General features: G+C 36.3%; 1 protein-coding gene across 1 annotated transcript in view; it reads right to left on the bottom strand.

Moving 5' to 3' along the window:
• DCC (DCC netrin 1 receptor) overlaps positions 1–15,884 on the bottom strand; it is a 987,982-nt gene that overhangs the window by 612,708 nt on the left and 359,390 nt on the right. Inside the window, exon 2 of the mRNA XM_045528069.1 lies at positions 14,174–14,494. Within this exon, the coding sequence (XP_045384025.1) occupies positions 14,174–14,494 (321 nt within the window). The remainder of the gene's footprint in view (positions 1–14,173; positions 14,495–15,884) is intronic.

The raw sequence follows: 15,884 nt of genomic DNA, 5'->3' as shown, positions 1-15,884 counted from the left end.
CAAAGTGGTTGCATTCTCGTGAGGCCCAGGAAATCTCTGTTTTACATAAAATAAGAGGAATGTTAGAAGGGAAAGAGGGAGTGAAGGAACCATCAATTATGCAGATGCCCCTGGGTAAGAATGTCTGGTTCTGTCTTGTCAGTTCTGTTATCTGTAAAGATAAACTTGCGGTTCATTATTAGTGTGCAATTGAATAGGCTTTAGTTTTAGGTGCTAGACATAGGTACAATTTGCATATCCTTGTTTATGGAAGGTTAGCAAGGAATTTCTGTAATGAATGACTCTTCACAGGTGCCTGAGGCCTTTACCTTCTCTTTTGCGTAAGGAGTTGGTAGGTGGCCCTGAGACTTTGATTTTCTTTTCACACTATTTATACTGGAGTAAGCAGTAGACTTCAGTGAAGTTTTTAAGTTAAGGAAACGCCAGCTCTATTTGCTCAGTCAATGGCACTAAAACAAATCCTGGCTTCTGATATTTAGATACAGGCCAACAAAATGCTTTTGAATATACCAGTACCTATTAAAATGATCATATCCTTTTGTAACAGAGGGAATGGCCTGAAAAAATATATATATCTTCTGTCTCTTTCAAACTTCCCCCACTCCCTTTGGGAACTGCAGCTGGGCCTGCATCCCTGTCTCAGGCAGGTGGTCAGGAGGGTAAGTGAATGTCTTTTGTTCTTTGTGTTAGAGAAGATAGCTCAGCCATCCCAGTTCAGGTGCTGGCCTCCTAGACCTGGGAGGTCACAGGCTTTGTCTTTGGCTAAGATGGGATGATTAGAATCATTAACAACAATAGCCTAGAACTAAGCACCTTCCCTTTAAAAGCTCTGTGTTTCTGCTTATGTTCAGCAAATTTGGATTTTTTGAGATGAGACGAGAGTCTCATTTTCCTCCTTTGCCAGCAAAGTAATAAACTTCTCTTTCCTTCTCCTCAAACCACTTGTTCTCATTCTGAAGTGGCCTGGAGGACAAATGCCAAGCTCTCGGTAACACTTTGACTCTCTGATTATTAATCTATTGCTAGGCATTTGTCTTAGAGAACTTGTCAAAGATATGTGCAAAAGAGTATCCACTAAATATGAGAATATCCATTAACACATTATTAGCAAAAGTAAAAAACAAATTAAAACTGAATAAAATAGCTACCAATATATGAACGGTAAATTATGAAATGCTATGCAGGAATTAAAAAGTATGAGACTGATTTGCAAGAACAAATATAGAAAGATGTCTCAGATACATTATTAAGCGAATGAAACAAGCCACAGAATAATATTTATAAGATAATTAAATAATCTCATTTATGTTAATAACAAACAATAAAGACAGAAAGTAGATGAGTGTTTCCAGGGCATGAGAGGAGGGGGAAATGGCAGTGATGAAAATGTTCTGGAATTAGTGATGATGGTTGTACAACTTTATGTATATTCTAGTAACAACTGAATTACATACTTTTAAAGGATTAATTTTATCATATACAAACTATTTCTCAATAAAAACAAATAAGCCAACAAATCCTAGATATATGCAAAGTGTATATCAGGGAAGGGCTTAGGCTACAGGAACATTTATTTTTCCTGCAATTCCGTCCTCCAAACCTAGGTCCCTCCTGGGCCGGGATCTAAATGGAAATAGCCACAATGTTAGCTCATGGGTGTCCCAGCTACTGTGGGACCAGTGATGCCCCTGGAACTAGTGCCTGCATCAAAGAAGTACTAATTATTTTTTATGTCATGTTCCAGCCTTTAGAGATGAATTCCCTTGCAAGGGGCCCACAAAAATCCAATCCAATAAAATCAACCAGCACTGAAATTTAATGTTGAAGCTATATAGTCTTTATTAACCTTTAACACACTTTCTTAAATAGGCTTCGAGTTGAAATGTTCCAGGTAAAATCTCAGTAAATGAATCTAATGGGCAGCCATTTTTAAGGGTGGTAAAGCCTCAGGGTTACAATGAAACTAATTTTTTTTTTTTTTTTGGTAAAAAGCAATTTTCAAAAATGTGTGTAATAGAACAATAGTACAGGGTTATAAATCAAAAAGCTGATTTTATGAGTGTGGTAGTCATCAATAGGTTTAAGTCATGGAGAGTTAGGGAAAGCTATTTAAGCAAAAATGTATGTGAATGACTGTGTGTTTGTGTTCTCTATTTATTTCTAAATATCTCTGGGTAACCTATTTAAGATGTAAATGGCATAAGCCTAATTGCTTAGAGATTGTAATGGCAAATATGCAGACAGTAGAATACAGATCCACTCACACATTCCCATATCCCACATATGTTGATATCTATAAAACTGTTTAAATGCAATTACTGTCTGACCCATGCCCATTGAGATTCTGAGTCAGGAATGCTACTCCGAGAGATCAAACCTTGGGGCTTAACTGCCCTCCAGAAATTAGTACCCCAAAGCTCCATATGGTCCAATTAGAGATACCTGAGTTGCATTTAGAGCTAAGCCCCAGTTAAGAACCTTTGATGAATTATGTGCACAAGAGAACTGCTCTATAGAGGCTGCAGGAATTTTTCAAACCAGGATTTTCAGTGGAAAATCCTCCAGCCTTTGGGGCTAAAGCTTTGTCTTTTAATAGGAAGGTTCCAAAGAACTCTGGGCTATAGCACTGGGAGTCACTGCTGTTTGTAGTGTTTGTATGATTATGTGTCAATGTGTGAATGAGTGTGTGGGAATGTGTATATGTGTGAGTGTGTGTATGTTCATTTCCAGTACATCATGAAAGGAAGAGATAAACATAGGACCTACTCTTGTTATTTAATTGCTATCCAAAATATGTGTCATCATTATTTTATTGTTGTTTTTTGCTAAACTCATGGATTAAGGACCAACACAAGTTATTTGATACATCAGAACTATGTGGCTCCCGCATGGATTTATTCTAACTCTTACCTCTACCAAATAATAGACATACTTAACAATTATAGGAGAAATGAACATTGGATTAGACTGCTTGTTATATAGATTATAAATACAAAATTAGACCATTAACAGTAACTTCTTAAAGGGAGAAGAGTAATTGTGTTCACTAACTGTATTCAATACTTTTATCTATATACACTGCTGATCAGGACAAAAAAGTTTAAGATGATTTCGGTACTGTATGCACTGAAATTTTCCATGATTTCCTCTTACTAATAATTTATTCAATTATTAGTAATTGAATTAGTAATTAGTTCTGGAATACTCTGTATATTTGAACATCTCTTTACTTTGTAGAAAAAATTCATATCTAATATAAATATCTTACTTCAATAACCTTTATAAAATATTGAATTTAAATAATAAATTTTACCATGGATATAACATAATAGGAAAAAATCAGTAAAGAGATAGATTCATAAAGATAAAAGTGCTTTATTAAAGTTATCATCAGTCATTATTTAATCAGAAATGTAATGCTACCTAATCTATCTATTAATGATAGGGTTAGGACATGCTACCTCAAAATATGGTAGCTTGGAGGTCACTCTCTGAGCTTCTGCAGTCTTTCTGTATAAAAGCTGTCCATAAACAAATTCTCTGATCTATCTCCCCTAAAAGTAGGTCATAAGATTCTCAGATGACAGGAGTCCTGTCTCTTACCTAGAGGGGAGGGATATCACACAGACACGGAAAAGAATTTGAACAAACAGCTTTGCTGAACTCCCCCAATTTATTACCATTAGATCATACCTCTTTTTATTCATTCATGTTTCTTCACAACTATCCACTTTTTTCACAAGACTTAGTATAAAAATACAGTTTTTCCTGAATCTTTGGGTCTTCATTTCTGAAGAATCCTTGTCACGTAAAATTTTGGTTAAATATATTTCTTCTGCTTTTCTCTTGTTAATCTGTCTTTCGTCATAGAGGTGTCAGCCATATCCTTGTGATGGCTGAGGGAAAGATATTACCTTGTTCTTCCCTACATTATTACTATGATTTAAATCTTTGTTAGACTGACATTTATCAAGAAAATTAAGTTTTTGTATTCCAAAGAGGCATTCTAGAATTGAAAAGAATTTTTGGTTACTATCACTGAGTTATTTTAGATATTACTCCTTCATTTTCATTATAGTACTAGCAAAATCGCACTCTGGATAGTTTAAGAGTTGAATAAAAGAGCAGTGCTCTTAAGATGCTGATTAAATTTGGAATGAATAATTAGCTATTTCCATTGTCACATGAATTAGAATTCATAACAAAGAAAAGGAAATGAAAGGTTGGAAGGTTTTTTTAAAAGTTATTTTGTTGATGTTTCTACCATAAAAAGCCCTGTCAAGTTCCCTATTGTAATTTTTATAATGTAGAAGATGTCTTTCCACTCTGCATATTTTTTTAGGAATACATTTCTATTTTAATTTTATTGCAGAGTTAATTGACATAGGAAAGAGCCAACTAAAATCCTACACTTCAAAATAATATTATTTAAGTTGAGGTTGGAGGGGGTACATAGAGGAGTAGGCATTGGGACAATATTGGTGATTAATGTATTTCAGTTTTATTTGGCAATAAAATTAAAGGAAAATGATAAGATTAGCACACCACTTAAAACACCACATTACTTCCTTATATTTTCTTTCTCTCTCATGTATTAACCACAAAACAATAGAAACATTTAGCTAAATGAAGATAATTAAGATCATTAAGAAATATGGAGTCAGAACAATTTATTCTCCTGCTCATCATTTGAAAATAAACAACAATCCTATCAGTGTAAAATGAAAAGCTTTGCTCTGTAACTGAACCTTCCCAAATAGAATTTTAAAAATATCTAACGGCTCTGGGATACATTTTCCAAGCTGCTTCTCGGGATGAACTTGACCTTCTAGGCAAAATTCTTATATTTGCTCCTGTAGAGAGAAGGAATATGAACATTTTTCTTGCTGTTTCCTTCATATAACATTTGAGTGACCTGAGGCAATGTGGTTTATTCTCCCTTCTCTTCAGACAAGCTCTTTTTTTTTTTCCTGCTTTCTTTTAAGTAAGAACATAAAGGTCAGGCTATCATTTCACAAAATGCTTCATTCCAGCTTCTCTCACCATAATATGCTTTCACTAATTATTTCATAACTCATTTAAATGGGAGGCATTTTGGAAGAAAATTCACTGAAAGAACTCCTCAAGTAAGTAATTATTTTTTTTTAAACACAGGGGAATTTTAATTATAATGCCTGTGTTATTTAAAAGCAGAGTGTGACAATTTGCATCTTGAAACATCTATTGTAATAAGGAAGAAAAAAATATGCCCCTGAATGAAATAACAACTCAAGGAAATGCAATTTAGTTGGCCTTTTATTTTCTTGATTCAAGAAGCAGGGAAAAAAAAATGCAAACTTGGCCTGAATTGTAAAACCACTTAAAAAGATCAAAAAAAAATTTTTATTCCTAGAAAGACTATTTATGAGCTTATTTTTCAAATTATATGCTCTCTGTTCTTTAGGAGAGATTTATCATGTGTCATTATTGAATATATACCTATGATAGCAAAATCTTCTCATTTTAGAAGAAAACATCCAAATTAAAGTGTTTTGCCACAGGAGTTGATATTTTCAAGAGACTAAATGGATAAATGTAATCAATTATTATTATTATTTTCCTTTATACATTGGAGAGTTTCATTGATTAAAAACAAATGACTGAATGGGAAATTTTTTACAATGTCCTTAAATCTAGTCCTTAGACTGAGAAACACAGTGATAAAGGAATAAGTGTGCATCTAGACTTAAACAATCTGAGTTCCAGTCTTGTTGCTGCCCAATGAGGTTAATTTGCCCACTGCTCAAAAAGCCAATATGCTGAGTCAGCAGGTTTTTACAGCAGAGAAAGAAAGAGTCTTTATTCTGCATAGTGTTAAGCGGGAGATGGGAGAAATTTCTCAAATCTACCTCCCCGAGAATTTGAAAGACAGGGGTTTTTAAGGGTAGCTTGACAGGCAAGGGGTTAGGCAATTAGGTTTGTTAATTGGCGCAAAATTACAGGGGTGTAGAAATCATCTTCTTGTATTGCTTTAGTCCCTTGGGGTCACAGCCCTCTTGCTAGAGTGATAAGAACTAGAAAGGAAAGGACTCTAATAAATTCAATTAGAAATGAAAAAGGAGAGGTCACTACAGACAACACAGAAATACAAAACATCTTTAAATACTAGCAAAATCTACATATCCCAAAACTGCAAAACATAAAGGAAATGGGGAAAGACTTAGAAACACACAACCTTCCTAGGCTCAATCAGGAAGAAACAGAATTCCTGAACAGACCAATAACAAGCACAGAAATTGAAGCAGCAATTAAAAATTTTCCAACAAAAAGAAGTCCTGGACCAGATGGGTTCACACCTACATTTTACCAAACTTATAAAGAACTCATATCTACACTGCAGAAATTATTCCACAACACTGAGAAGGATGGTATCCTCCCCAACTCATTCTATGAAGCCAGTATCACTTTGATACCAAAGCCAGGAAAGGACACAAGAAAAAAGAAAATTACAGACCAATATCCCTCATGAATATAAATGCAAAAATTCTCAACAAAATCTTAGCAAACTGAATCCAACAGCACTTCAAAAAAATAATTCATCATGACCAAGCGGGATTTATCCCACAGATGCAAGGTTGGTACAACATATGCAAGTCTATAAATGCAATTCACCACATAAATAAAAGCAAGAACAAAGACCGTATGATTCTCTCAATAGATGCAGAAAAAGCATTTGAAAAAATGCAGCACAATTTATCATAAAAACTCTTAACTAAATAGGCATAGATGGGACATATCTTAAAATTATTAAGGCCATATATGATAAACCGACAGCTAATATCATACTGAACAGGCAAAAATTGAAAGCATTCCCACTTAGAACAGGAACTGGACAAGGTTGCCCACTATCTCCACTTCTATTCAACATAGTGCTGGACGTCCTTGTCAGAGCAATCAGACCAAAGAGGGGAATTAAGGGTGTCCAAATGGGGACAGAAGAGGTCAAACTCTGCTGATGATATGATATTATATCTAGCAAATCCCAAGGATTCAACCAAGAGACTCCTGGAATGGATAAATGAATTCAGTAAAGTTTCAGGATACAAAATTAATGCGCACAAATCAGTGGCATTCATATATGTCAATAACAGTCAAGCCGAAAATCAAATCAAAGATGCAACACCTTTCACAGTAGCAAAGAAAATTAAATATTTAGGAATATATTTAATGAAGGAGGTGAGAGACATACATAGGGAGAACTACAAAACACTGAGAAAAGAAACTGTACAAGATGGAAACAGATGGAAATCCCTACCATGCCCATAGACTGGCAGAATCAATATTGTGAAAATGTCCATACTACCTAAAATGATCTACAGAATTAATGCAATCCCTATCAAAATACTATCATCATTCTTTACAGATCCAGAAAAAAGTAATTCTATGCTTCATATGGAACCAGAGAAGACCTCTATAGCCAAAGCAATCTTAAGCAAAAAGAACAAATTGAGAGGCATCAGTCTACCAGACTTCAAGCTTTACTACAAGGCTATAGTAACCAACACAGCATGGTACTGGCACAAGAACAGAGATACAGGCCTTTGGAACAGGACTGAGAACCCAGATATAAAACCATCCTCATAGTCTCATCTCATCTTCGACAAAGTAGACAAAAAAATACACTGGGGAAATGAATCTCTATTCAATAAATGATGCTGAGAAAACTGGATAACCACCTCTTACCTTTCACAAAAATCAACTCACAATGGACAATAGACTTAAACCTAAGGTGTAAAACGTTAAGAATTCTAGAAGAAAATGTTGGGAAAACTCTTACAGATATTGGCCTAGGCAAAGAATTTATGAAGAAGGCTCCAAAAACAATCATAGCAGCAACAAAAATAAATAAATGGGACCTGATCAAATTAAAAAGCTTCTGCTCAGCCAAGGAAGCTATCATTAGACCAAATAAACAACCTATAGAATGGGAGAAAATATTTGCATTCTACACATCCAATAAAGGGCTGATAATAAGAATCTATATAGAATTTAAGAAATTAACAAGAAGAAATCAAACAACTCCATCAATAAATGGGCAAAGGACATGAACAGAAACTTTTCAAAAGAAGACAGAATAATGGCCAGCAAACATATAAAACAGTGCTCAGCATCTCTAATCATTAGGGAAATGCAAATCAAAACCACAATGAGATATCATCTAACTCCAGTGAGAATGGCCTTTACCAAAAAGTCCCCAAACAACAAATGCTGGTGTGGATATGGAGAGATTGGAACACTCTTACACCACTGGTGGGACTGCAAATTAGTATAACCCCTGTGGAAAGTTATTTGGAGATATCTCAAAGAGCTAAAAATAGAAATACCATTTGATCCAGCAATCCCACTACTAGGCATCTACCCAAAGGAACAAAAGACATTCTATAATACAGACATCTGCACTCAAATGTTTATGGCAGCACAATTCAAAATTGCAAAGATGTGGAAACAACCGAAGTGCCCATCAATACATGAGCGGATTAATAAAATGTGGTACATGTATATCATGGAATACTACTCAACTACAAAAAACAGTAGTGAACTAGCACCTCTTATATTATCCTGGATAGAGCTTGAGTCCATCCTTCGAAGTGAGGTATCACAAGAATGGAAAAACAAGCACCACATGTACTTGCCATCTAATTGGTACCAACTGATCAACACTAAGGTGCTCACATGGCAGTAAGACTCACTGGGTGCAGGTCAGGTGGGAGGGGGATGGTGGAGGTGGGTAAACTCACAACAAATGGATGCCGAGCACACTGTATGGGGGAAGGGCATGCTTATAACCCTGGCTAGGGTGAGGCAAAGGCATTATCTGTAACCAAAATGTTTGTACTCCCATAACATTCTGATAAAAAAAAAATCAAAGGTATCATTTAGGTTCCAATTGTGCTTGCTCAGAGCCTGCAGGGCAACTGAGTAGCAAGTAGCTATGTGGGTGGGTAGGTGTGTGGATGGGTAGACAGGTGGTCATAGTTGTATCAGAAAAAATAAAATAAGATGGGACTTTTGTGATCATTCATAGAAGCTCTGTTGTTATCTGGTCATCTTACATACTGGAATTAATTTTTCCCCTGTAGGAGGCAGGTGTTTATGGTCAAACGCTCCGTCTAGACCAGCTAACTCTCATGAGCCAGTTTCAGGGAACCTTTTTCAGTTGAAAGGGCATTAAGGAGGTTGAGAAGAGTGCCCACCATCTGTGCCTGAAATGATTGCAGTAGTTGCTCCATCTAGAACTCCGGGTCTGGTCAGTACAAACTGAATTGGCTGCATTGACATTATGGTAGATCAACATTGGTCAAAAATATTTCTTTTAGTCAGACAGATTTTGGCACTGCTTGCCAAAAAACTGCATGGATTAAACTTTTTGAAGACTCAATTCAGGCATCCCAGTTTATGTTCACAGATTGCAAAGACAGATATCTGATCCAAGATTTTAATATACGAGGCTCAGGATTTGTTGCCTATATTTCATTCCCCCCCCCACCCAGAAAAAAATGTCATGCATTATCACATGGGAATATTGAAAGTTGCAAGTTCCTAATATAATAATTGTGATAACACAATAATGATGATCTTTAGATCTATTTATACTACTGCTGTCCTTCAATAAGAATCTACTCTGCACTAGAGCTTCATATCCTAGATGTTACTTAAAAGTCACCACGGGCTTAGGAGGTACGTTATTATTACATCTGTCGAACAGAAGAAAACCCAGAGGCTCAGATAGCTGGCAACATCTGGAGTAGCAGAGATGTGCTGGGCCAGATGCAAGTTCATCTTGACATTAAGAGTTAGGGAAGGAAAGAGGAAATAATGCATGCCTTTTCTTTTTAAGTGGCCTATGAATATTCCAGCACAGCCCATTTTTCTAATTCCAAAGCCTTCAATAGTTAATAAATGTATAGACTATTGTGACATAAAGCAAATTATTAGAATTCAGTCCATCAAGAATATGTTTATATATGTACATATATAGGTAAATTTAACTAATCTGCTCTAGTCCAAAAAGAAGAAGGAAGAGGAGGAGAAGAAGGAAGAAGAGGAAGAAGATGGGAGGTGGGGGGAAGAGAAGAAGCAGAGGGGTAGAGGAAGGTACCAACAGCTGAAACTCTCCATATATGGCACAAAGCCCCATGTCTTCGTTGGTAAAACAACTGTCTACTACTAAATATGACAGGATGAATGCTTTGCTAGTTACAGAGTGGAGGAGGTGATAGGAGAAGCTTTGTAGATAAATAACGTCCAACTCTGTTTCTCTCCTCAAGCTGTTCTCAGTCTAGAGGGCTAAACAGAGGAATATGCAGCAGAGAAAAAGTAAAGCATTTTAGATCAGAGCTAACTGGGTAAAAATAAAATCCCCAAGTCTCACCCAGGATGGTCAAGTGGCTTTCAAATGGACATTTAATAGCCCAAGAGTTCTTTACTGACAGAACTCAAAATAACCAGAAATACCGATTGTCAGTAGCTTTTTACACTGCAACTTTTAACAAGATGTTGGATGGGATGGTAGCCCTTCGTTTATCTTTCTTACTCTCCTTCCCTCTCCAGCCAAGTGTACACTCAGGGTTTAAAGAGCACTTGAGAAGTTCCTAGAAAATAGGATGAATGGTGCATGGCGAGATCATTGCATAAAATGTGCTGACTGATAAAAAGACAGATTTCATTTGCCACACTTCTTTTGATCAAAAGACACTTTGAGAAAGCAAAAATGGAAGAGGGGCATTATATTAAATGGGCTCTACATTGCACCTGAGGGTACAGAATAGATTTTTTTTTTCTGCCAAGCAAAGCCAACTGTTAACTTTTAGTGGTGACTGGTTTATTGACTGCTAATGCTTTAAAAATGAGATTAAATCAGGTCCATGGTCTTTATTACAAGGAAGATATATGCCCCTTGTGAATTCTAGTGGTTTGGCAATCTTAACCTCAGCAGACATAACACTGATGTATTCTGTGTTGCCAAACAGCATGGTAAGTGTTTAAAATGCTGTGAACAGCCTTATTGCCTTGAAATGATACAATCTAATATTAGACTGTAACTCAGTGACTGAATCTGTGAGCTTACCCTTATACAGAATACTAAAGTCCAAGCCATTTTATTTTATTATCTCACAGAGAAGGAATCGTTCTTCATTTCACCACTGAAAGATAGAACATGTAAAAGTGAAGCTAGATTGCAGGAAAACTGAAACTGCAACATATTAGGCCATTTTCATTAACAGCGCCTATGCAGCTGCCTCTCATAGTCAGGCATCAAAATGGCAGCTCGATTCGCTCCAATCTGCGGGACTCCTGTTGTTATTGTGGACACCTAACAGGTGAGATCTGCAAGGCCAGAAATTTTCTAATGACAGAAGGTCAAGTTGCACCCTTTCCACTGCATTTGGAGCATTCTGGGAAAGCAACGTTTGCCTAATCCACTGCACATATTCCACCGGCTCCTCTCAATCAATCGTAATTAACTTTCACTCCTCTCTATACTTTATCTTCATCGATCAAATTTCATGTATCACTCTAAGGTCCAGGTAGCTTATAGCCTTGGTTTTCATGATCAGGATCGACCATCCTCGTTTTTACCTGGCACTGAGAGGCTTCCCAGGACATGAGACCTTCAAGTGCTAAATGCAGGTCAGTCCAGGATAAACCAGAATTGTCGGCCACTCTGCCTCCAGCTGAGGGCCCTACCCACCAGGCCATGTTTGCTGGGGTGAAATCTAGTTTAACTGAATATAAAAAATACTGCCTGGGTCAGTTTGGGCTGCTATAACAAAGCAGTTGGGCTGCTATAGGGTGGACTATAAACAACAGATATTTATTTCTCACATGTTTATTTCTGATCTCTGGCCTGAGATCTGAGGGACAGCATGAGTGGTTGGTTTCTGGTGAGGGCTCTTCTGGGCTGCAGACCACCGACTTCATGTTCTATCCTCGCATGGCAGAAAGAGCAAGAGTGGTCTCTGAGGTCCCTTTTATAAGGGGACTAGTCCCATTCATAAGAGCTCCACCCTCATGACCTCATCACCTCCCAAAAGCTCCACATCCTAATACCTTCCACTGGGGCTTAGGATTTCAATATACAAATTTTGGGGGGACAAAACAGTCAATCTACAAAAGAGTCCTTAGTGAGAAAAAGAAGCCACACAAGAGTGATTCGAAGCTGGACTTGGGACAGATTGCATAACTATGAGATCGAATTCTTTATAGTACCACTGGACAAAATCACCTCTTTCAGGTTACAACTTTCTGGAACCATCACTAGAAGAGTCTAGAGGGAGTGGTTCTGCCTGATTGTCCTAGTTGCTGTTACTGCTGAAAAATGAGTTCTCATTCTGATCAGTCTTCCAGGATGACACTATACACATAAATGGGATCTGGAAAAATATAAATGAATAACAGCCTACTGTGTGTGTGTGTGTATGTGTATGTGTGTGTGTGTGTGTGTGTGTGTGTGTGTGTGTTTAAAACGAAGAACTAAAGATTAAATTGAAAGTAGCCCTTCAAATCTGGTTACTCATTTGATAGCTTAAATTTATTTCAGGTTGGATCCATTTGCCTTGCTTTATGGTCCATACCAAACTTAAAAAGATAAAATCACAGCCCACTTTTTAGTTAAATCATTTTAGAAACAAGTAAAAATCTGATTCTTCTCCCTGTAGATTTAACATTGCAGGGGCCAAAGAAGTAATCAGAGCTGCCTTCTAACCAGAATAGTGGGGGAAAAAATAGCAATATCATGGATTCCAGAATATTCAATTCTGTTTTGTCAGGGTCTACCTGACTTCCATGTATCCAGATAAAAAGGAAAACTGTTCATCTTGCCACGCAGTTGTTGAACCAACATGTTACCAAGCATCAAGACATTTGGAAGCACTAGTGGAAATTTTTATTTCTCACTTGAGATCTATATGTTGTAGGTCATGCCATTTATAATTAAAATAAACTCCACTGCTCTGAAGGCAAAATAAATTGACTCTGCAAAAGTTTAGCATTAATGAAGCTGTAAAATGAAATTAATTAGGAAGTTATTTTTCTAATATTTTTCTATTGATGGAAAGTCCTCCCTTAGACATAAGCATAAATCAACTTGAGATAGGCTCGTTTTTTAAAAATCTCATAATGCTATGCTGGTGGTTGAGTTCCTCCTACTGTTTTCTAAGCTAATTTAAGGAGAAAACACAGTCAAGACCGTGAGGGAATAAACATGAATTTCTTTACATCTTTCCTTTTTTCTTAAAAATATACATTGTTGGTAGGAATGTATATTAGTACAGCCATTACGGAAAACAGTATGGAGGTTTCTCATAAGACTAAAAGTAGAATTACCATATGATGCAGCAATACCACTTCTGGGTACATATACAAAGGAATTGAAATTAGTGTGTGGAAGAGATATCTATACTCCCAGGTTCACTATAGCATTATTCACAAAAGCCAAAATATGGAATCAACCATCAATGGATAAAAAAATATGGGATGTATATATATATATATACACACACACACACATATATAATTAAATATTCTTCAACCATACTAAAAGGAAGACAATCCTGTTATTTGTGACAAAATAGACGAACCTGGAGGATATTAGACTAAGTGAAATAAGCCAGGCACTGACAGAAAAATACTGCATGATCTTACTTATATGTGGAATCTAAAAATGTCAACTGCACAGAAGTAGAGAGTAGAATGGTGGTTACCAGAGGCTTGGGAGAGTGAGGTGGGGGGGATGGGGAGATGTCAGTCAAAGGGTACAGTTTCAGTTAGAAAGGAGAAACATACTTTTAAGATCTACCTCGCAGCATGATAACCGTAGTTAATAATAATGTAATGTGTATTTCAAAATTGCTAAAAGAGTACATTTTAAATGTTCTCATCAAAAAAATGATAAGCATGTGAGGTATATATAAATATGTTACTTAGCTTGATATGATCATTCTACAATGCGTACATGTATCAAAACATGACATTGTATACCATAAAAATATACAATTATCATTCATCAATTAAAAAAATTTTAAATGTACATTGTTTTTGCAAAGATTCTTTTCTTATCCTCCCCTCACCCCCAAAAAAGGAAAATGAAGAAGAGATGGAGAAGGAGGAGGAAGAGCAGGGAGAATCCACTGACCTGCTACTGCGACTTTTGCTGTCCGACTAATAATGGATCCAGAGTCTCCTAAAGATGCCTCACATTGGTAAAGTCCTTCATCTGGCTTATGGTGTCTGGAATGAAATATGTTTTGTATCAACAGAGACCCGTTTGACAGTTGCTGCTTCCTTTCATCCATTCCCAAGGCTAGATGGATGCCATCTTTCTTCCACTTGATGACTGGGACTCCCCGGTCGGACTCTGCAGAGCAGTCGAGGAGGACGTTTCCTCCTCGCATCGTGACGGCATCAGAAGGTTCTGAGAGGAAGCGCAGTGCTGTGAAAGCTTTAATTTGGAAACCTGCAACAAGAGAGCACAGGGAAACGTGTGTGTTCATATAGTCAAATAAATCTCAAGCTTAGATTCCCTGTCTTTTCTTTATCAAACTTTTGCAAAAAAGCTAGGCGCTTTGAAAAATGTCCAAGAATAAAAGAAACTTAAAATCATGGATGTGGTGTTACACAAGTGAAAAAGTACCCAGCTGAGGTTAAACAAAAGTAATGGAACAATTGGCTCCCCAAGTCATATTATGAGAAATTAAGAACTCATATAAATGTAGGCATGGCTATTACTACGTATCAGTCAGGACTTGAAAATCAAGACAGCAAAAAGCTAATATTTTCCAAATAAAACTAGGTATTTCAAAGTAGCAGTAGTTAGCAATGTGGTATTTACAATTTAGGGGACTGTTTCTATCCCTTTGTTCAGATATAGTATTGATTTTTTTAAAAAAAATCTACTCAGAATTGCTTTTTGTAAAAATAAAAATGAACTCTGAACAGTGTTAACAAAGTTATTTAGAATAAAAACTCAGGTGGGTCTTAAAATAGGTAAATCCCACTTGCAGAAGCAAGTCAATAAAACAGCTGCCTAAAATCACAAATCCCTGAAGTGTCTTAATTTTCATCCAAATGTTTCTCATGAGCCTGGAAATCTGAGTTGGATTTTTTTTTCCATAAACATAAATGAACATAAAGAATCAACAGGAGGAATAGAAAGTCATTTAAGAATCTTGAGGGGATGAAGCAAATATATTATAATTAAAGTACATTCTTTGGGGGGCTGGCAGTAGCATTTGATAGAACATTTGGCTGTTAAATTAAAGAACTTGAAGAGGTCTTGGGGTGGGTCGTTCAGCCACCCTAGCTCAGACAGGTGTATACCAAAGTCATTCATGTCAAATTACTTTCTATTTAATTTTGAATAATCTTTGAGGCTAGAGATTCTACAATGTCCCTTGGTATCTTGTTTTCAATATCTAACCATTTTTAAGAGTCTAACCGAATTTTCTTGCTGCTGTTTAATCCCATTTTCTCTGGAACCACTTTGTGTGAAAATGCAGAACAGATGAACATTTTCTGATAAAAACCCTTTCTTATTTGTAGCAGTATTTCACTTCTTCAAAAATACCCCCTAAATTATGTTTCAGCCTTCATTTTTCTCAGGATGACAACCTTAACTTTGCTAGATTTCTTAATTTTTTTTGTAATGGGAAGACTTTTAGTTGTACTTTGTAAAAACATTCCAATTTTCTATCATTCAAAAGACATGCACCTAAACTGCATAAAATCAATATTCTCATAAGAGATTAGCCTATACAAGCCCCAATGGACAGAACTATTTCTAGTTTTGCATTTTTGCAATGATTAGCTTCTCACATCATTGTTACTCTCTGGTTTTATTTGCCTTA

This window comes from Lemur catta, chromosome 16 (genome assembly GCF_020740605.2).
Source record: "Lemur catta isolate mLemCat1 chromosome 16, mLemCat1.pri, whole genome shotgun sequence".
In the NCBI taxonomy this organism is placed as follows: domain Eukaryota; kingdom Metazoa; phylum Chordata; class Mammalia; order Primates; family Lemuridae; genus Lemur; species Lemur catta.
Note: the sequence above shows the minus strand (reverse complement) of the source record. Positions and strands in the feature narration are given on the sequence as shown.